The sequence below is a fragment of the Phaseolus vulgaris genome, chromosome 6 (genome assembly GCF_000499845.2).
Source record: "Phaseolus vulgaris cultivar G19833 chromosome 6, P. vulgaris v2.0, whole genome shotgun sequence".
In the NCBI taxonomy this organism is placed as follows: Eukaryota; Viridiplantae; Streptophyta; class Magnoliopsida; order Fabales; family Fabaceae; genus Phaseolus; species Phaseolus vulgaris.
This window is the reverse complement of record NC_023754.2, coordinates 21,087,832-21,109,302: the sequence shown is the minus strand read 5'-3', so window position 1 is coordinate 21,109,302 and position 21,471 is coordinate 21,087,832. Positions and strand designations below refer to the sequence as shown.

Genomic DNA, 21,471 nt, shown 5'->3' with positions numbered 1-21,471 from the left:
AATTTCCAATGCAATTTCAACTTATATAAAATATTATTTTATATCCTAAATAAAATTAAATTCAATTTAAACTCCTTAAATTCATAATGAGAAGTGTTAAAAATCTCACATCAACTAAAAATAAATAAAAATAAAAATATTATATTATATATATAAACCTCATCCTATAAACTGATTTTATGGATTGAGTTAAACTTTAGATGACTCTGATACTCTATTACGTTAAAGATGCTATTTTTATACCTTCTTCACAATTACAAAAACTTATTTTTTTAATCACATTAAACTTAAACACACAGGTTGTGAAATAGTTATATAATTATCAAAACATCATTTTCTTTTATTTAATTTCTCATTTCCAATGGAGAACCAAGTTAAGGGGTACACCAACCTTTTATGTCCATACCAGAACAATTTATGGTAACACTATGATCTTGTTTTATGTTAATTTTTCTTCTTTTTCTTCTTTAGACATCCGTACGAAAAAGTTGGATGGCAATTAAATTTTAGGGTTATTGTATAGATAAATTACTTTAATTATCATTAAATAGAAAAATTATTTTAATATTGAATTATATTTAATAATTAAAAAAAGTAATCAGTGATATTTTTTTGGTTGACGTTAGTTAATCCTATTACAATAATATACAAGGTGCGGCAAATTTTTTTTAAAAAAAACATTAAAGCAGTTATTATGCGTGTTAATATTAAAACAGTTATCGTGTGTGTTTATTAAATATTTATTTCAGTGAAGGTTGAGCAGAGAGAAAGAAGATGGTGGCGCGCACGTTTCAGGTGGTTCACGACGACTCTGACTTTGATATCCATTACGACACAGACGATGGCTTCGAAGTGCGTTTCTTTCTCTGTAACCTTTTTTTCTCACGATTCAATTTCACTGTCTATATCCAATTCATTCCTTCATTATTCCACTGTTGCAGGTTTTTCAATTCCAGCTTTATTCCCTCACTTCCGTTCCACCTCATCAGCAAAAGGTTCCGATTCGCCTTCGTAATTCTCAATTCCGCTCCCAATTTTTCATTTCCACACTCCTAAATTTTGATTCTCTGTTTGCATTGCATAGATTCTTGAAGCCGAACAAGATACTCCAGTCACCACTGATTCTGATCTCATCGCCATTTCTGACAAACTACGGCTCGTCTCGGTCACGGACTCCGACTTTAACTCCGAACCGGTACCGGAACCAGAACCAGAACCAGAACCAGAACCAAGTTATTCCGATTTGTTGAAATCCGATGAGGAATTGGCCAGACTCTTGCAGGTTTGACCTAAGATTATGTGTTCGATTATGGAAATGGAGAACATTTCTATATGTATTTCTAGTTTCACCTTTATTTTCATTTAACACTTTGTGTGTGTGCATGTACTATTATATCTGTACAGGCTGAGGAGGAAGCGCTTATGTTGCAGCAATATATGTCGAACGAAAATCCTCGTGAATTTGATAGTAGAGTACGGCCCTACATTAGTCAAGTTCGCATGGTATTTTTCAACTTATTGACTTAGTAATAATTTTATCTTCGTTTAATGAGGAGAGCAAGATATTTGGTTCATGAAGTTCATAGCGTGTCAGAAAGACAATTAGTTTTACAGTAAAGATAGACTAAGAAACTGGCTTCTGTCTGTTATCGTTATGAATATTAGTATATCACGATTGATTCCATCACTTCATGTATTGATTTGTTTTGATATATTGCAGTATGAGGATCCAACACGCCAGGAGGCTGCTCGGAAGTCTGTTCCTGTAGAAGAGCTCGAGGAGAAAGCTTTGGTCTCTTTGGCCAAGGTAGGAGAATTTATCTTAGTTTATTCTACAAATATATAGTTTCGTAGAGGATATGAATTTGTCTTTAGTAAAATCAACTATTTCACTGTAACTCTCTGTACAACTATTTTAGAAATTCATTTACCCTGGAACTGTCTTTTTCTTCATTTTGACAAGAACTGTGTATGAATTGCAATGCTGTTGTCATTTCATAAGCATGTGTTTTCCTATTATGCTTTTATATTTTTTGTAATCTCGGAGCCTAATAAACATTTTCCAGGAGGGGAACTTCAAGCCATCGAAAATAGAACAAGATCATGCTTTCTTGCTGCAGCTGCTTTTCTGGTTCAAAAAATCCTTCAGGTTTAAACTAATTATTATATTTTCTGTTCTCCTTTAATGCCAATGGACCGAACGTTTCAATGGCCAATAATTCCTTGAAGACTGAAGAGAGTGGATCACATATCTCATGCTTCATGTAATTGCTGGCCTATTTGTGATTTGACTCAAATATGATTGGTGCAATGTTTTGTCAGCATGATAGACATCAGTTAACCTACACATGCGTAATATTTTTACAAATGCATCTGATTCTTTTCTTATTTCTTTCGCATTCTTGTCTATAGATGGGTGAATTCACCATCTTGTCATGATTGTGGTAAACAAACTGTAGCCCAGGGCATGACTGCTGCACTTCCTTCTGAGACACTTTATGGAGCTTCTAGGGTTGAACTCTATCGGTATGACTATTGAATGTATACTTTAATGTGAAATTACTGTGTTTCAAGGAAAGTGGCTCTTCTAATTATCATACTTGATATTTATTTTAATTTTCTTATGACATCATGCATATGAACTAACTTTAAACCTTAGTTAATCAACCGAATGGTCTGCAACATATTTTTATCACTATCAACTTAATAGTTTCTTTAAATTTGAAAGTGTCATTTTTTCAATGTCAGCAAACTGTTTCCTGTTTGATATTATTTAGTAGATGTCTTTGCCAGAAAATCCTATTTTTATGAGTGGAATTATTCATCCATTACATACTACATATCTATTTACTATTAGGAGATCTGGTGATATCAAACTAGTTTTGTTATGGTTACTTGGATTCTGTCCTTTTGCTTATAAAGCATTTTTGAAGGTTTTTTCTCATGTTCTCTAAATTTTTAGCTTCTATTTTTTGCCTAACGTCTATTTCATGTTATTCACATTTATCTTTTCACAACCCAGCTGCACCTTTTGCTCCAAACTTACTCGCTTCCCTCGGTACAATGATCCAATGAAGGTATTCAACTCATGTCAAGTTGTTATAATTTATACTGGGCTGACTGCCTATCCAACTTCTTTTCCCATCACATTTATTTTGGATACTGACATTCCCTTATTAAAATTGCAGCTTGTGGAAACAAGAGAGGGCCGCTGTGGGGAATGGGCCAATTGCTTTACTTTCTATTGTCGAGCTTTTGGCTATGATTCACGTCTGGTTTGTAACTAGATGAAATTCAGTCTTTTCAGTATGTTGGTTTTTCTTGATTTTTATGCTGCAATTGAGTCGATAATGCATTGCTTTTTTATATCCTTAACTGCTAGATAATGCACATGATGATACTGATATTACAAATGCAGTGCCCAATGTCTCGTGTCAAACATCTACATGGCAAAATCTTGTGTTTTGTTAGCTGATTTAATTGTAGTCTTACTTACATAAAATATGTTCAGTTCTCATATACATAAGGAGAAAAAGTCATGCTTGATATTCTAAATTAAATTGTTATCTGTAAGGAAAAGATACCCATCGTATAGACATGTAAATTATTCAATTTTTGAATTTAGCTTGCATTCTTATCTCCAGATCTTGGACTTTACGGATCATGTATGGACAGAGTGCTTCTCTCAATTCTTGGGCAGGTATAAATAAAATTGACCTAAAGTTGCTGGTTATCATAATCCTGCTGTTAAAACTGTTTCTGGTCAGATGTGTTTGTTATGTTCTTACAGATGGATGCATCTTGACCCATGTGAAGGAATCTATGACAAGCCATTATTATATGAAAAAGGGTATTGTTCATTTGTGCAGTACTTTCACTTGAGTGTATTCATTGCTATCATCCATCTAATTGACATTGACAAAAGCATTGTTCTTGTCCTCATTAAGAGTTTCCATCCTGTTTTCATGTTTCCTCACTTTTTTAAAATATGTGGCACAGGTGGGGGAAAAAATTAAATTATGTAATAGCCATAGCAAAAGATGGGGTTTATGATGTCACCAAACGATACACAAAGAAGTGGCATGAGGTAGGTTTCACAATTTATGCTCTTTCACGTGCATGAGAATCATGATTTGCTGATAACTTATGATGAATTTTTGTATTTTTTTCAAAATTGAGGTTCTTTCTCGCCGAACTATGCTTACAGAGCCTTCTGCGTCATCTGTATTACATAATATAACAGAAGAAATTCGAAGAGGCCTTGCATCTAAACTACTTTCAATTATTCAAGCTCGTGATATGGAAGAAAAGGAAGAACTTGAGAGGAGTTTACATGCTAATGATGACGAGTCACTATCATTACCTGGAAGACGAAGTGGGAATGAAGAATGGCGCAAATCCAGGTTAGAGATTGGTTCTGATGAGCTAAGTTCTTCTGCTTGCCCGGTTCGTTTGTGCATAGATGAACACGTGACAAGGATTTATAATGCATTTCATGCTGTCCTTTATCAATTTGTTGGGGAAGAACTAACAAAGTCAGAAGCTGTTGAAGTACTCGGGATTACTAAAGGAATTCTTTTGGATCTTCACAATTCCCCTTATAAAAGTAGAAGGACCTCCATTGATTCAGTTCTAAATAAACCAAAATTTCAAAAACTGTTGCCATCTTTTGATGACTTACTTGATGCGCTTTCACTAGAGAAAAAAATGAATACAGATGGAACAGTTGAAATTGGTTTGGTCGCTGACCCCGTTGTTACTTCTTTAGCTTTGCCTGTTGCGCTAGATGCTCTGGATGACATAATTTACAATCTTGACAAGTGTGAAAACTATGGGAAAGATATGTTTCTGCTCCCACTTCCAAAGTTAAATAGAATACATTCAGGTTCAGCGATTGCAAGTTCAGAGGAGTTGCCTTTTGGGATTGTGAGTTTGTATTTAACTGGATATTTTATATGTTTACCATACTTGTTCCTTATAGCATTTATAAAGTTGTCACTATTTTATGAAATTTCAGATAACATCTGCATTTGATGGAATTCGAGTATCTAAATGGGAAGAACTAAATGGAGCAAAAGGTATGTTAACCAAATAAATAACTTACCTCATAAGATTGTGCTTCAAGCTTAAACATACTTCTAGAGAATTAATTTATGGAGGTATTGCTGTTTTTCACCTACAAATGAAAAAACGTGATATCTACTCCTGTTAGAAAAGAACAAGTTGTGGCAACTACGAAGTATCTTATCTTTGTATAGTGCTTTGCATGATATCTATCTTTGCTAAATTTTCTTATGGATATTTCCTCTATACCAATTATATTTCATGAATAGATTCTAAGCAAACCACTTAGAATTTATAGTTTTAAGTTACTAGTGGATAAATGTTAGAAACTTGAATTGGTCTAGTTAGTTTCTCTGCACTGTTATGTGTTTCCATGTTAAAACTCTCATTCTTAGGAGTTCTTCTTTGTTGATTTTTTGTCTTCATAAGATCAATGAAAAAGAATTCATAATTATGAAGTGTTAGTCACTGAAACTATAGGCTATTTAAAAGAAATAAAAGGGGCAGAGAAGGGATGTGAGGGACAAAGCAATGAAAAAAATAATTATTGGGCCCAAATCGACTAAGTGGACTCTAGGCATAACTGAATAGACATCTAACAGTTTGTCAATGGAGAGATCCTCCTGGAGGGAGAATGCTAGATTTTTATAGGGAGGGTTCAGGGGGATCTTGTGAAGAGAATTTTGAGTAAAATAAGTGTCCATTTGGCCTGGTAGAGATTGTTATAGGAATCACTAGTTTTTTTTTTTCATTTTTCTTATACTGTATATTCATTTTCCAGTGGACTTTGCTCTATGCTCCCTTTTTGTTGAATAAATAATATTTAGAGATTTTAATTCCCTGTCTAAATGCTTCACGCCAGTTTAAATGCAAGTGCCAAAAGTATAATTCCATTTTATTTCTACTGTGCACACCTTTCTAAATGTCCAGGCACTACTTGCCTTGATGATACTCTGATAAAAATATCGGTTTACATTGACTGGGTAGGTTGTTGGATCGTGTATAGAACATTTGATTACAAGATGTTTGAGCTTGTAGCATATGATTTGATGTCAGCCAATGATGCACCGGAAAGGGATCCAATGGACTGGTACGAACTTTAGAATATATGCTGAAGTACTTTTAAATCGTTTCATTGTCGTTATTATTTTTATTAATTAACGAGTAGCCAAGTTAGTCTGCCTTACCTTGTAGAGTTCTCCAATCTTAATAACTTCATTGCTCCAAATTAACAATGTGCTGCTCCCTCCCATACATGATTAACAATGAAAATTTAAAATTTAATTCGTCATCAATTTAAAACATTCATCACTGTAGTAGTAACTTTATTTTTACTTAAAAAAAAGGATTTGCTGATGTTTTAAACAGGTGGCACAATATAGTTTATTGGTATTATAAAACTTATGCTGCCATCTTATCAAAATCAAATCCTTAAAGACAACATAAAAGCCAAGCCAAGCAAGCCAATTGTGTCATGTGTGTGCTGCTTTTGCTCTACCTGTCAGCAACCATATGCATATGTTGTTAAAGTCGTATTTTTCCCCTGGTTAGCTAGTATGTTTCTTGACTGGCTCTGTTTTTCTAAACAAGATTCTGATAACCTTTTCTATGCTTGGTAGTGAGTTGTCATGTATAAGCTTCAATTAGTAAAGCATGTACCGTGCATTCATTATCTTGCGGTATGTTATGTTCTCAGGATTCTTGAAGGTAGCAGTGATAAGGGGATCAGCTGGCAAGTTTTGGACAAGCAAACTTCTCAGTTCTTTGAAGACCGTTTCCAGCGTAGAACATACAAAATCGGTTGCGCAAGCTTTCCGTGTAACGTTTTCAGGTAATTTACCTTGACACAGTGAAGAAACCTGAACAAAAAAATTTAAGTGGTGTTGATAGGTAACCCAGGCGAATCTATTTCTCAATTTTTTTATTAAAACAATTATTATGTGTTATAATTTACTGGAACAAATAATGTTTATGCTTATGTTCAAAAAAGCATTATAAATATATACTTCTATTTAAAGAGCTGTTATTTGTGCTTTTAAACATTAACATATGAATAGTTTTTTTTTGCATAAAAGTTAAATATGAAGTGTTTTACTTTTTATTTTTTCTGATTTGTGTCGGTCTACATATATGCAGGGCTTCCAAATTTAGAAAATAATAATGAATTCTTATCATTTTCCCTTTATCTCTACCTTAATCATATGTTTTTCCGCTTTGTGGTAACCAAAATAACTCCAAATTTATTTATTTTTGGGGGTACTTAGATCTAAATTATCATATCATTAATTTAATTCTAATGAATATATTCATTCTAAAGTAAGGTATTAAGACTAGAAAGGTATGTGTTTGATTGTTTCTTATTTGCCATTGGCTGATTCTGTCTCGTACTCTTGATCTTCCAAAACACAAATATTATGTCTATACAGGTTTAGGTTTCTGGCAGTCAAAGATGTTCATTCTACTTCCCGGCTGCAAATCGGTAGCATTGACCTCTATGCGAAATCGACATGAAATGAAATATAGGTACAGTAATAATCCCATCACCATGGAAGAATATAATCTTAAATGAGGATGCAAACCAGAACTTCCTGGCTTGGGTCTTTAGTTAAACTGTACACATCAGAGTAATATTATTTATACTGGCAAATGTGGGACCAAGATTTGATAAGAAATTATTTTATTGGTTTGCCTTGTAACGCTAGAGTTTTTACTTAATTTTTTGGCAGCCTATGGTAATGATGACCAGATTCAATTGGCCTGAAATCATTTCGATTTTGCGGGGAGGGTCGTAATTTATTGATTTATCTTTCCTGCAAGTCACATGAAAGCATTTGATTGATTTTTGTTATTTACCGGTCATTCCAACTCCAAAATGGGATGGTTTTTATGCATTACATTCATTCCGATCTAAGCTTTGAAAAATGAAGACTTAAAAAAGACCCATTTTTTCTGTATGTATTTGGGATTTACCCTTTGCACAAAATTTGAAGAACAGATATTTCAGTAAACTAGTAAGCTCGTGCTAAATGTGTGTACCAGTTTGAAAGAGTTGCGATGAAATGAATACCTTGGTCTTGATAGCAACTATAAAAGTACTACATGACTTGTACAAATAAAATGTAAAGCAAAAACCTCTTGGTTTGCATCCCCCTCTATATGCAAAACCATCATCCTCTACAACTCTTCTAAACAAGAAAAGGCACCAGGATCGCACAACCACAAGATGAGTGCAATCTTAATTTAAATGAAATGATAAGCAGCCATGCCCTAAACTATTTGCAGTCCTCCCTTCGAACGTACGCGCACAAGCAGTTCTTTGGCTACGTTTGCTTTGTCAACAACAAACTGAAAATCACATTGACACCCTTCTTCAATGTTGTTGCACTGCCTGAAATCCAACCATCCACTTCCCAAATAACGACGGTCTTGATTCGCTGTGGAAATGATCGACACCGGCCACGACCTGTCATTCTCATCCCTGAGAATTATATTCCCGATCAACTTGATTTCCATGTCCTTAATCGGCTTTTTAGGAATTTCCTGCAACCCACCAACACCAATTTTATCATCTCATCCAAGTCACCCAACTATTTTATAACACAAACCAAATTGAACAATTATATATCCCACTAGATCCCAAGGACAAGGTATGATGAATTGAAAATCAACACCATTTAATACATGTTTGGTGGCTAAATATGTCTGTTATTTTCTTTCATTTTTTAAATAAACTCAAACATTAAAAAAAAACTTTATTTAGAGTGTATTAAACAGGCTTTTAGGTTTGCTTGTTTCAACTTATTTGATTTTTTATATTTATCTATTAGTTCAACAACTTTCACTTTTAACCTCAATGAATTAATTTACTGCTAGTTTACATTTAAGTCAGAGTAAAGTAACTACTTAAATTGTAAATTACGTAAAAAAATAAAATAACCAACCACTCTTTTCAGTCTCCAGGGAGTATCAAAATATATTTGAAAATGAGGATTCTGCAATGGAACATGCTTAGTCAGAGCAAGTTTCTTGTCATTTTTTTTATCTTTTTCTTCCTTCAGTCTTTTTGATCTGCGCCGAGCTCCTTCAGATGGACATGCCCCTATAAGCATTAAGCATGTAGGGTTACATTTTTAGCTTTAGGATAATAATGATATGAGATTATACAAAACGAATACTTGAAGAACTGACCTTCTAAGACTGATTCCAGTTTTAATTTGGTATTTGGCAGTGAGCGTTTCCCTATACCATTGCTCTGGATTTTATTACCAAACTCATCAGAATCTTTTTCCAAATTCACAATGGGAACAACTTTTTCGCGGCTTGGAGGTGTAGCCCCTTTCCTGCACCCAGTTTTCGAAAATATCTTCACATTAAAGGTAGACATGCCATCATACTGAAAAACCAAAAAGTCCCCTTCTTCTAAATTTTTCTCCTTGGCAAATTGCTGCCACCCATTTTTAAAAACCAAACGACCCTCGATTTTCTCCAACTTAACATCCCAACATTTTCCATCGTGATCAATGAGAATGATCTTGCATGGTGCGATTCCATTGAAAAACTTAGTGAAAGATGTTGGTATTTGCTGAAACAAGAACAAGTTCCAAGTGAGTGTCACCGTCAGTTATACACCATTGACATTTTCAAAGCATAAAAACTCAGACAAAAAAACCAAGCGACAATGACTACTACAGAAAAGGTTCATGAATACAAAAAAAGATTCACTTTTCATGATCCTTTCACACTAAAGTAAGACTCTTTTTTGGGATACAAGATCAAGGGTTTTGAACTTAGACCCGTATAAACTCTCCTAACCTCCCACACTGGATTGACCCTAATGGTTACACTAAAGATAATAACAAAAGATAGTGAAAGAAGCAAAAGCAAGAACAGAAAGAAGAATATACCAACTGGGTAGAAGCTTTGTTAAGGAGGAAAACTTTGAAGAATTCCAGGGCTTGCCGTGCGCTCTCCATACGTCTGATATTTTCTGACAAATTTATGACCTCTGATGACAAGTTTTGTGATTGTCTTGGGTATATTCATTCCATCAACAAGTTTTGTGATTACTTCAAATATAAAGGTTTTTAATTTTTTTAATATGTATATACTTTTGGATAAAAATAATAATAGTAACACCTCAACAAAATATAAGAATGGGGTATGAAAAAGATAATATAAGATTCACAATATATATGTGTTGTCTAATCTTTCTCAGATAATATAATTATAAGAAGGAGATTATTTTTTTAATTTAACGTTTAAATTTGAATCACTTACTAAAATTATTAAATTAAACAACAAAGAATTTAATGAAGAGTAAATCTATATTTAGAATAACTTAATTAATTAATGCCCGTATCTTATGTTTGATTTGAGTTATATGATACAAAAATATTATATTTCGAGAAACGTTTTAAAGGTTCAAATTCATATAGCAGTTAAATTTTGTAACTTTTATGTTTTATTTAATAAATATCTTTAATTTTTATAATTTTAACAAAAAATTTAACTTATAATGGAAAATATTTAAAAAGTATTCTAAAATTACACTTATTTTCAATAATTCAACCATTAAATATTATAACGGACATTTTAAGCAAATCATATTATGAAAACAAAAGTTTAATTAAATTAAATTAAATAAATCTTATAGTTGACATTTACTTATATTTTAAAAGTAAAATTATTTAATATTTATTAAATAATTTTAAAATGTTATATAATTAATTTAACAATTGGATTGTATGAAACTTAATGTATAAAAAGAAATCAATAGATATACAAATATCAATGAATAAGTTAAAATATATTCTTCTAGTATAAATATAAAAGTATTTTATCATAATTAAGGTAGTATAAATGCATAATATAAAAATATTTTATCATAATTAAGGTAGCATAAATACATAAATACATAATTTGAAACAAGTCTGGAAGACCATATAATAAGTCCTAAATAATCCGGACTAAAACATTGTTGAAATTAAATAAGATGGAAATCAAGAATACAAACCTTAATGTTGGGAAAATAATTACAAACCTAGAAAAATACTTTATTATAAATGGGATGAATAAGATAAACACCATACAAACACACGAGGGTTTGGGGCAAAAAAGCTGAGTACTACGTTATGTCTTGCCATATTAAGGCACGGGATTGTGTACTGTTCCGATTTTGGAAGATTGAATTGAATGAGTGATGTGATATAATTGGAATCATTCTTTAAATTACGTACATGTCACTCAATTCACATTTCAGAATTGGTGATTGCTGTAACTCGACTATATTCAATTCTTAAGAACCAAAATATGTGGTTCAAAGATAGTAATTTTGTAGACATATTTACTTGAGGTTTTTTTACTATGGGGTTATTTTTATTTTTTTTATCAAAATCCGTTTAAAAAAAATTATAAATTTATGGAAGTTTGTGGGCACGACTTTATATGCACAAATTGTCCCAATTAAACACAATTTATGTCATGTCATACTGAAGTCGTATCAACTTGGCACGACTTCTGCCACGTCATAATTTTGTTTTTTAATTTTATTGTTTATATATTGGGTAGTAAGTTATGTAATGTTAAAAATTAATTTGATACATAATTTGTTAAGAATGTTAGTTTTAAGGAACAAAAAAATTGAATAATCGTGAATGAATCATGTTTGACGGTAATGTAATACAATAAAGAATGTTTGATTATTTGATTAATTAAAAAATGAAGAAAATTGTTATTGAATTTGGAAATAAAAAGATAAATGAAAATTTATTGTATTTGGAAAGTCGTGTCAAGTTGGCACGACTTCAGTATGACAAAGCAGAAGTCGTGTCATGACAGAAGTCGTATCTAATTGGGACGATTTATGCATATGAAGTCATGCCGAATTGACACGACTTATCTAAATTTGTAATTTTTTTTAAACGGACCCTATTATGATAAAAAGAAAAAAAAAATAACATCATGGTCAAAAACCCTATTTACTTGCACTTAAGAAATGGATGTTGCTTGGATTTAGTTAAGTAGAAATAATCATCCGTAAACAAATAAGGAATTCATAAGTTTTGAATAAAACTAGTTATTTTTAAACTCTAGGTAAACTTTTATGAACTTATATAGCATTTGTTCAATTATTTTAAAATTAATAGTTAAAAAATGACCAGCAATGCATAAGTTTTATTTTTAAATGTTAAAGAATGATAATCAAGTGTTCATAAAAATCAGCATAACAGTATTCTTTTCAAATTGTGAGTTATAAACAAAAATTTACTACTACTTTATATTATTTTCTATGATTTAATTAGTATATATTCATTCATCTAAATTGAAAAATGTATGTGGTAAAATAATATTATTTAAAAAATTATTAAAATTTTCAAAAAATAAAATGTATATTCCATTTACTCAAAAAGATACCTTACCATTGATTACATAATCTCACGTTAATAAGTTGTCAACTAATTGATAAAAAATGTATAATTTTGAAAATTAAAAAAAATTAATTAGAGAAGTTTATTAAAATATAAAACTTTAGTATAAAATATTTATTTAAACCTTATACCTTTTATATTAAATTGTAAAAGCCCCAAAAATACAATAAAAAGTTAAAAAAAATTAAGGGCATAGTTTTTAGTGGTCCACCTGGATTTGAACAACTCAGCGAGAATTACTAGATTGTTGTGTGATTAATATTCACAACAAAGTTATCATGCTGGTGACCGAATATGGATTTTCAGAAATTATGATGGAAGATGGCTAAAGTTGATTGAATGAATTTGATTATGCATAAGCGACTGTTGCATGTGTTGTTCTTACTGCTGCTGCAATGTATCCACTCTCACACACTCTTTCTCTGAAGCATAGCCTGATTTTCAGGTAACACTATACTATATGGAGAGCATACTCCATCTCTTTTTGGATTTCTTAATCACTAAATATGAAATTAAAACTAACCACAAGTGTTCGACTATAATTAATAATTAATTTGAGAAGTCTCTAAACATGAAATTAAAACTAACCCACACTACCATTCGATCATAATTAATATATAAAGTTCAAAAATACAAAGGAATTACATAGACTAACATACAAAACCAACATCGAACAAGTTGAAAACTCTTCATGAGCAACTTAGTGATACTCATCCAAGACCGAAATCTAATGTACTAGGTATCGTCCCTCGATTAAAAATCTTGTTAAGTGATGAAAATCTCACATTAACTAGATATAAAGATATGGATTCAAACCTCACTTTATGAACCGATTTTATAAGGTTGAGTTAGGCTTAAAGTTTACTTCTTAATATGGTATCAGAGTATATAAGTGAGACAAAACTCACCTTACAAAATTTACCTTATGAGCAAGTTTTGTAAAGTTAAATTATGTTTAAAGTCTATTTCAAGTTTTGTAAAGTTAAATTATGTTTAAAGTCTATTTCTTAATACCAAGAAAAGAGAATGACTAATGTATGATAAAGGGGATGAGTAATGTGTGATAACCAATCTCACATTTTCATCCTTTCACTTCAAAAACCATGAATGTCCCGCCTTCTCAAAAGTGGAAGTGGCCTACCATCGAAAAACAATTATCATCGAAAGCCAACATTTTCTCCAAAAATCTAGCAGCACGTTGTAAACTTTTCCTGACCATTATTATTAATAAATTAAATATACTTCAATTGTTTAGTTTTATTATTGGAAGTAAAAAAACATATAAATAGATAGTCATATATAAGGAATTGTTCACCCAATACTTAGTACCTTTTATACTTTTTCAACTTTAGAGCTTTTCATCAAGAAGCTGGAGTTCATATTTGTTCTAGCAAAAAAGATGTCTTCTAATTAAAATATTTAATTTAGTAAAAAACAGTTATCTTTAGTCGAATTGTTGTTTTCCCTTGATCACACCATCCTTTTCCCCTTGTAACGAGTAATGCTATTCCTCCTCTCCTTGTACCTATTCTCATTTTTATCTACATTATCAAATTAATTACAATTTTATATATTAGAATATATAGTTTAATAAAAAACAGTGATGTTCAGTCAAATTGTTGTTTTCCCTTGATAACACCATCCTTTTTCCCTTATAACGAGTAATGTTATTCCTCCTCTCCTTGTACCTAGTCTCATTTTTATCTACATTCTCAAATTAATTACAATTTTGCATTTACAGTCACTCTTCGTCAACCACGCTTCCAGGATCAACTCTGCTCGTTGCCCAAACATTTTGTCTAGGGTAAACCAATGGTCACTGGCTCGTGGCTCTCAATAGCATAAAACAAGCAATCGATTCTTCTCCAATTCCCCTTCATCATTCTCGACAGCGATTTCCCAATAAGAAGATTATGTAATAATGCTAAACTTGTGTAACATACCCACATAAGATGTGAGATTAAATGAAACTAAATTTAATTTTTTTAAATAGAATTATCTTTTCAAATTTATAGACAGTAAAAGAAAGGAATCGAGATCAAATAAAAGAATTTATAAAGAAAAGAAAAGTAGACGTGAACAATAGTTATTTGGGAGGGAGGGAGTATCGTTGTGCCTACAAGGTTTTCACGTGCTAAATTAATATTTTTTTTTGAACAATTATTAAATTAAGAAACTGAATATAAATAAGAATATATAATTAAAGAATGGTATAAATATAAGCAGATATATTATTTATTCAATACAATAAAATATAAACAATTAATGGAGGTATTTGTGTTTTATTAAAATGAAATGTGTTTTTGTTTTAAGGATAAGGGGAGAAATGCAGAAATTGGTAGGTGAATGAATGGGGGAGGTTGGAAAGAGAATATCCATATGATCTAACTTTTTGTGTAGTGGAAAGCAATCAAAGGCAAGTTAAGGAAAAACCACAAGAGATAATAAAGTGATAAAAAAAAGGGCAAAGAAGCAAACCTGGGTGTAGATTGTGGTGTGTGACATTCACTGGTTGAGCCTCTTCCAAACAAGGCCCACTTTTTTCTTCTTCTTCACTTCTTCAATGGCCTCCTTATCCCTCTCCTCACCTCCTTCTCTCTCCTCCGTGCACCACACCGCCTCCACGCGCCTTATCCTGCGCAACCCTACCTCTCTTAAACTGCGCACACGTCCTCATTGTTTCGCCGTCCGCGCCATTACCCTCACCCAGGACGACCTCAAGAGACTCGCAGCCGACAAGGCAGTCGAGGCCGTCAAGAGCGGCATGGTCCTTGGCCTCGGCACCGGCTCCACCGCCGCCTTCGTCGTCGCCAAGCTCGGCGCGCTCCTCGCCTCCGGCGAGCTCACCAACATCATCGGCGTCCCCACCTCCAAGCGCACGGAGGAACAGGCCCGCTCCCTCGGCATCCCCCTCTCTGTCCTCGACAACAATCCCCGCCTCGATCTCGCCATCGACGGCGCCGACGAGGTCGATCCCGACCTCAATCTTGTCAAAGGCCGCGGCGGTGCCCTCCTCCGCGAGAAGATGGTGGAGGCCGCTTCCGATAAGTTCATTGTCGTCGTCGACGACACGAAGCTCGTGGACGGCCTCGGTGGCAGCGGCCTCGCCATGCCGGTGGAGGTGGTTCAGTTCTGCTGGAAGTACAATCTGGATCGCCTCCAGCAACTCTTTAAGGAAGAAGGATGCGACGCCAAATTGAGATTGGATGAATCTGGTAAACCCTACGTTACCGATAACTCCAATTACATTGTGGATTTGTATTTCAAGACTCCAATTAGGGATTCCCTCGCTGCTGGCGCTGAAATCTCCGCTCTCGAAGGCGTCGTCGAGCATGGATTGTTCTTGAACATGGCCACCTCTGTCATCATTGCCGGCAAATCTGGCGTTGAAGTCAAGAACAAGTGAGAGAGATGCTTCGCCAATTCCTAATTTGTTTCTTTTTTCTCTCAATATTGTCCCTGTATTGTTTTGTTTTCTCAGGAATATTAATAATAATTATTATAGCATACATTTCATTGCACTGATCCATGGTTTATACTGCTTATGACATACTTGACCGCAATTATGCAGCAAATTAAGCACTCAACCGTTGATTTGGTTTGAATCTAGCTTACGAGTAATGAAAATTAAGCCGATGAAAAAAAAATGTTGATGGATAAGATAAAAAACCGAGATGATTTCGATCTAAATCAAACAATTAGATATCACGTCATTGTAATATATTTTGAGCAAGAAATTCATTGGGGGTTTACACATTCATTACTCTAAGCAATCAAATGTCAAAAACAAAACCTATTTGATCACTGTGTTCAGTAAAAAAAAAATGTTCGAAATTATAAAATTACTAAAGAATATATGTTTGTGTGGCTGCTGGGATTCGAGCACAGGTCTCCACGGCCACAACGTGGAATTCTTACCACTAAACTACAGCCACATTTTGTTGAGAGAAATATAATAAGTAAATATCCAAATTATACTGAAGATTAACATTCTTGTAGATACTTTGAAAACAATAGTTTCACACCCCTAAATAAACACTGTTGGCAATCCACTTTAACAATATAATAATAAGTATTCGAATTTTAAATTAAAAAAATAGTTATGATTAAAATATTATTATTTTAAGTTATTAAGTGGGTGTTTTTCTTTACTCTATCAAAATATCACCACCCTAACTACTTACTATTACCCGATCTCTTAGGATTGAAGTGGAGCTATGTAAAAGATGTACCTAATTTTTCTCAGTTTATACCATATTGGGCTTTGTTGGGCCCAGGTTGTCTGAATGGCCTATTCCGCCCACATTGGGCAATTTCTCCTTCTACCATATCAATTTCAACATGCACCCAATCAGCTCTAGAAAATGACAAAAATACCCCTTCTAAATGACAAAAATAACTTACACAAAAATGGAAAAATTATTTTTGAAACTTTTATCTGAAATATTTTGGATTTCAATTTTCCGAACATAGTTTTGAATTCTGAAATTTTTTATCCAGAATGTATTTTTAGTTTTTGTGTTCAGAATTTTTTTCCAGCATGTATTTTTTATTTTTCAATTATAATTATTATTTTGGATTTTTTAATTTGAAATAAGGGTAGTTTTAGAAATTTAAAAAATTGATATGGTGGAGGTTAAAATTGATATGGTGCAGGAAGAATTTGCCCCCACATTGAACCTAAAATTGGGGTTGTTTCTTCCTTCATCCATCAAAATTCTTCCTACACCCCATTAATTAAATGAAAGGACCAAATGGTTTATTTAATTCGTTCTTAACACATCTTGAAAAATTTATTCTCAAAACCACATTCTAAAACGTATTAAATATGTTACGGAAATTTTATTCCAGAAATCTTCTTTTAGAAAATATTTTTCAAAAATACATTTGTTGAATTATGAAAAATATGTTTCAAAAAGCTTTCAGAACAAATAATCCATAAATCATTTTAAAAAATAGTTAAATTAATTTTTTGAAAATTGATGGGTCAGAAAGAATTTTGATAAGGTGCAATAAGAAACACCCATAATATATTATTGTCCAGAGAGACCAAAGTCTGTATATTTAAAACAATCTATTGTTGAGGATAAAAATAGAAAAAATATAGTTATAATTTTATTAATTTTAACTATAAATTATTATTTTTTGCTTATCTTATATATCAACAACTTTTCCTTTATCCAAGAACGTAATCCTTAAAACATTAGAAAATAAATATCAATAACTGTATGTCCTTATCTCTTAAATAACATTCACATTCTCTATTTCAATAAACACATACTTTTTTTATGTTTTTAACAAAATAACACTCTCACTACTTATATTATTTATATTTAAATTTACAGGTGTATTAAAATATGCAAAAATATTAATGTTGATAAATTTTTCATGTATTTTACAACTATTTATTATTTTTATATTCTTGTTATAAAATAACTGATTATATTTTTATATGACAATTCATAATTGGGTGAAAGGTATACTTTTTTTATATTTTTGATATATTATAATTAAATCCTTAAATTTCTATATTTTAAATTTTAAATTTTAATCTTTATAGTTTTTATTTTGTTTAATTTTTTGTGAACGTGCTAGTTATTAAATGAAAAAAGAATACAAAAAGACAAAAAAAAGTTATTTTTATTAAAAAAAAAAAAAAGTAAGTGGCTATTTAAAAATTATAAAAACGTAAATATCATTCAGCAAGACCTTTAAAATAAGTAAATTCATTTTCCCTGCAAGAGAATTTGAAGACATTGTAAAGAATATGGCTATTAAGTTCGAATTTAATAATTAGAAAAAGTTTGATGTAATTATAAGAAGGAAATTCACAGATTCAAACAATAGCAGAATGAAAAGTAAGCACAAGACTCCATTTTCAAAATTTTAGTTTTCTAATAAAAGTATAAATGGATGGATGACACGTAAATATTTATTTAAAATTCTGCAACACACATTTATGGAAAAATAATTATTATTGAAAAGGACATTCACATGTTGAATGTCGAACCTGATGGCAAATATAAAATAAAAAACATGATTTGTTATTATTGATATGGTTTTCAGAGGAAGAAACATGATACAGAGAAAAGATATAAAAAAAAACACAATAGTCCCACATTAAGAGATGAAGGATAAATTTTAAACATATATTTCTCTCTTAATTCTTTGATTCATCTTTTTAAAAAAATAAAAATATGATTATGGAGTAGCTAACGCTGCATATTCTTGACCACATGAAACCCCAAGCCAAAAGAATACAACAGCATAGAGACAAATTCCAAGTCAACACATATAATCAAGTAAATTATGTTAATTTTGTTTATCTTCAGACGCTGACTTCTGATGTTGAGATGTAATAATAGGATTGTAACAATTTGGTAACATGATCACTCCTTTAATAAACTGGGTATTGGGATAGCAGGTTTTTTTGTCATAAATAGATTTTGAATTTCAATGATTATATAAGAAAACTCAGACTGAATGACCCAAGAGATTTCAGCAAGCAATCTCATATCAGGAATTAGAGAAGTTTTAACATTCTCACAACAATTCCATTGATAGATATATGGTATTCCAAATTGTTCAGCAATATCTCCTTGAATAGACAATGATAGAATAAATAATCAGTATCATATTAATTAATTTTCTTAAAGATATATATTTGTAGCCCTGGCACTTGCGTGCAAGTCATTCACGGCCCTTGAATCCCGGATTAAGCCTCAAAGAAGCTTTAAAATGTTATAAAACCGTGACGTTTCTACCTTCTTATTTCTATAGAGAGACACTGTTATTGAATATTTGAATGAACTCCTCTAACCAGCTAGTAGAACCTGACATAAAAAAGAGAGAAAACCCTTTGATTTTTACAGCATGGTTAATATTACTGAAGTCACAAAAAATTACAGCTCTTGACGATCAAGCTGAGGCAATGTTGAAGTGGAATGCTCCAGGAGGGTGGCAAGTGCCAAGTGGCTTTAACAGAGAAAGCTATGCAGGCCAAAGGCAGCAATGAATAGTTAAATATCAGCACAAACACCCAGAAAGAGTTACGGTGAGCAATTAGTACAGTTGAAGAATGCAGTGTATATAATGCATGTATAACAAGATTAAAACCAACACATGAACAAGAAGACAAGAACCCTTATGTGTAAGTACTAATTATGTGGTGTTTCAGGCAACAGGAAGCTCTGTGGCTTGCTCAATTGGCAGGTCCCATTAACTGGTCTTTTGGGAGGTGAGGAACAGAAAAAAGAAATGGGAAAAGCCAGCAAATGGATCAGAAACTTCCTTCTGGGGAAAAAAGATGAGAAAATCAAGAAGATCGATGCATTCTGCTCCGAGGATCTTAAGTGTTCGGGAAGTCTGATTGTGAGTCCCAAAGTGAAGCGCAGATGGAGCTTTGGAAAACTAACAGGTGGAAGAATAACGAGCAAGATAGCAGCAGGGCATAAATTATCCAGGTCTTTTGACTCAGGCGAGTCAGCGAAACTGCAAATACAAGCCTTGTCGGAAAGAAAGACTTCAAGGCGTCGTCTTCCAACACCATTGCCAAGGACTTGTAAAGATAAAAACAAAGCTGCTACAAAGATTCAGGCTGGCTTTCGGTCATATTTGGTATGAATTTCTTGTAAAATATTTTATGGGCACATCTAGCTAGACTTCTCCTTTGGTAATTAGAATGCTGTATCCTTAATTTAGTAGTTTTTCATACATCTTCATGTAAATTTTCAGGCAAAGAGAGCATTGCATGCTTTAAGGGGATTAGTCAAGTTACAAGCACTAGTGAGGGGTCACCTTGTGAGGAAACAAACAACTGCTACCCTGCGTGGCATGCATGCGCTGATGGCCATACAAGTTAGAGCGCGAATTCACAGAATTCAAATGGCAGAGGAAGTAAACCTGCTTGGAAAACAGCCTCCACAACATAGAGAAGTTCCACAGTTCAGAGATCTCATAACAGAAGAAAATAAAGTGAGATTCAGACTCTGCAAAATACCTCAATTTTATCATCTGAAGATTGACATCATATGATTATTCAAGTAATAAAACCATTGTATTCGATTTAAAAGTAGATCCTTTTGAAAACTCATCCTAAAGATGTTTTTGGCTAATTTCAGTTACATGTTCTGTTATACTGAATTCTAGATAATACCAATAATATGGCTACTATTTGTAGGATTCAAAGGATATGAGTGTGGAAGAAATGTTGGAGGTTTTGAGAAGCAGAAGTGGCCCTCTAGATGGTTATGTCAAGGCCAGAGAACGTGATTCCATGACATTCTATTCCAAGCATGTTCCGGTTGTTTCCAAACGAAAAATTCAATACAAGAATACTCAAATCGTAGAACCAAACAGCCCAGAAAACTTCCTGGTCATGTCTGAATTCAACACAATGGCAATGGCCACCTCATCAACTTCTCAGCGTCACTCAGTGCCTCACCGCCAATCACTGTCACCAAATTACATGAACAAGACAGAATCTTCAAGGGCTAAAGTAAGGTCGCAGAGTGAACCAAAACAACGACCCAAACGGGGAATGAGACACAAAGGCAAGTCTGTGGAATCCCCGTTGAATGGTCCAAGACAAAATCTTTTCTCAAACTCATTACGTTTCGATCGTGGAAGCCTGGACCATTGGGCTATAAATCTTCATGAGTCAATGAAGGACAGCAAGCGCGATTCCTTTGGCAGCAGCTCCATCACTACTGATTCCTATTATTGAATTCTCCTGCTTTGTTACAATACCATAAAATGCTTTTTAGTTTGGGCAACGCAATTTCATCACCCATCTACCTGTACTTCGCAGCAAAAGCGAAGTGTGTGGTAGGATGCCAGTTCAATAACAAAATCATTTATGAAAGGGAGAACGTAGAAATAACAAGTGTTTTTCAACCCTAATTTGTGCTAACTTTCAAATACGAACAATTATTTTATGGATTATCAAAGTAAGACAACTGTGAAGAGGATAAAAATTTAT

The 21,471-nt window shown here is 32.7% G+C and overlaps 4 protein-coding genes across 5 annotated transcripts; 3 read left to right on the top strand and 1 right to left on the bottom strand.

Moving 5' to 3' along the window:
* Positions 1 to 698: 698 nt before the first annotated feature.
* On the top strand, positions 699 to 7,827 carry LOC137831782 (peptide-N(4)-(N-acetyl-beta-glucosaminyl)asparagine amidase). Its single transcript, XM_068639590.1, has 17 exons — positions 699 to 852; positions 942 to 995; positions 1,085 to 1,282; positions 1,405 to 1,503; positions 1,721 to 1,807; positions 2,067 to 2,149; positions 2,413 to 2,526; positions 3,023 to 3,077; positions 3,189 to 3,275; positions 3,645 to 3,700; positions 3,791 to 3,850; positions 4,000 to 4,087; positions 4,180 to 4,926; positions 5,018 to 5,078; positions 6,052 to 6,154; positions 6,761 to 6,895; positions 7,491 to 7,827. Exons 1-17 carry the CDS (start codon positions 775 to 777, stop codon positions 7,573 to 7,575), a joined length of 2,190 nt encoding a protein of 729 aa, XP_068495691.1. The 5' UTR covers positions 699 to 774; the 3' UTR covers positions 7,576 to 7,827.
* A 292-nt stretch (positions 7,828 to 8,119) lies between these two features.
* LOC137831783 (putative B3 domain-containing protein At5g66980) lies at positions 8,120 to 10,164 on the bottom strand. Its single transcript, XM_068639591.1, has 4 exons — positions 9,969 to 10,164; positions 9,253 to 9,646; positions 9,006 to 9,163; positions 8,120 to 8,604 (listed from the first exon to the last, which is right to left on the bottom strand). The coding sequence occupies exons 1-4, from the start codon at positions 10,035 to 10,037 to the stop codon at positions 8,332 to 8,334; spliced, it is 894 nt and encodes a 297-aa protein (XP_068495692.1). The 5' UTR covers positions 10,038 to 10,164; the 3' UTR covers positions 8,120 to 8,331.
* A 3,873-nt stretch (positions 10,165 to 14,037) lies between these two features.
* LOC137831780 (probable ribose-5-phosphate isomerase 3, chloroplastic) lies at positions 14,038 to 16,000 on the top strand. The gene has a single exon (XM_068639589.1). It carries the CDS (start codon positions 15,055 to 15,057, stop codon positions 15,895 to 15,897), a length of 843 nt encoding a protein of 280 aa, XP_068495690.1. The 5' UTR covers positions 14,038 to 15,054; the 3' UTR covers positions 15,898 to 16,000.
* Positions 16,001 to 19,183: 3,183 nt separating this feature from the next.
* On the top strand, positions 19,184 to 21,439 carry LOC137831772 (protein IQ-DOMAIN 19-like). Of its 2 annotated transcripts, XM_068639579.1 has the most exons (4): positions 19,184 to 19,545; positions 19,669 to 20,108; positions 20,226 to 20,465; positions 20,671 to 21,439. In XM_068639579.1, the coding sequence occupies exons 2-4, from the start codon at positions 19,749 to 19,751 to the stop codon at positions 21,214 to 21,216; spliced, it is 1,146 nt and encodes a 381-aa protein (XP_068495680.1). In that variant the 5' UTR covers positions 19,184 to 19,545; positions 19,669 to 19,748; the 3' UTR covers positions 21,217 to 21,439. The 2 variants fall into 2 exon arrangements, with proteins under 2 accessions (XP_068495680.1, XP_068495681.1); XM_068639580.1 differs by lacking the exon at positions 19,184 to 19,545 and having other exon boundaries at positions 19,614 to 20,108; positions 20,671 to 21,224.
* Positions 21,440 to 21,471: the final 32 nt, after the last annotated feature.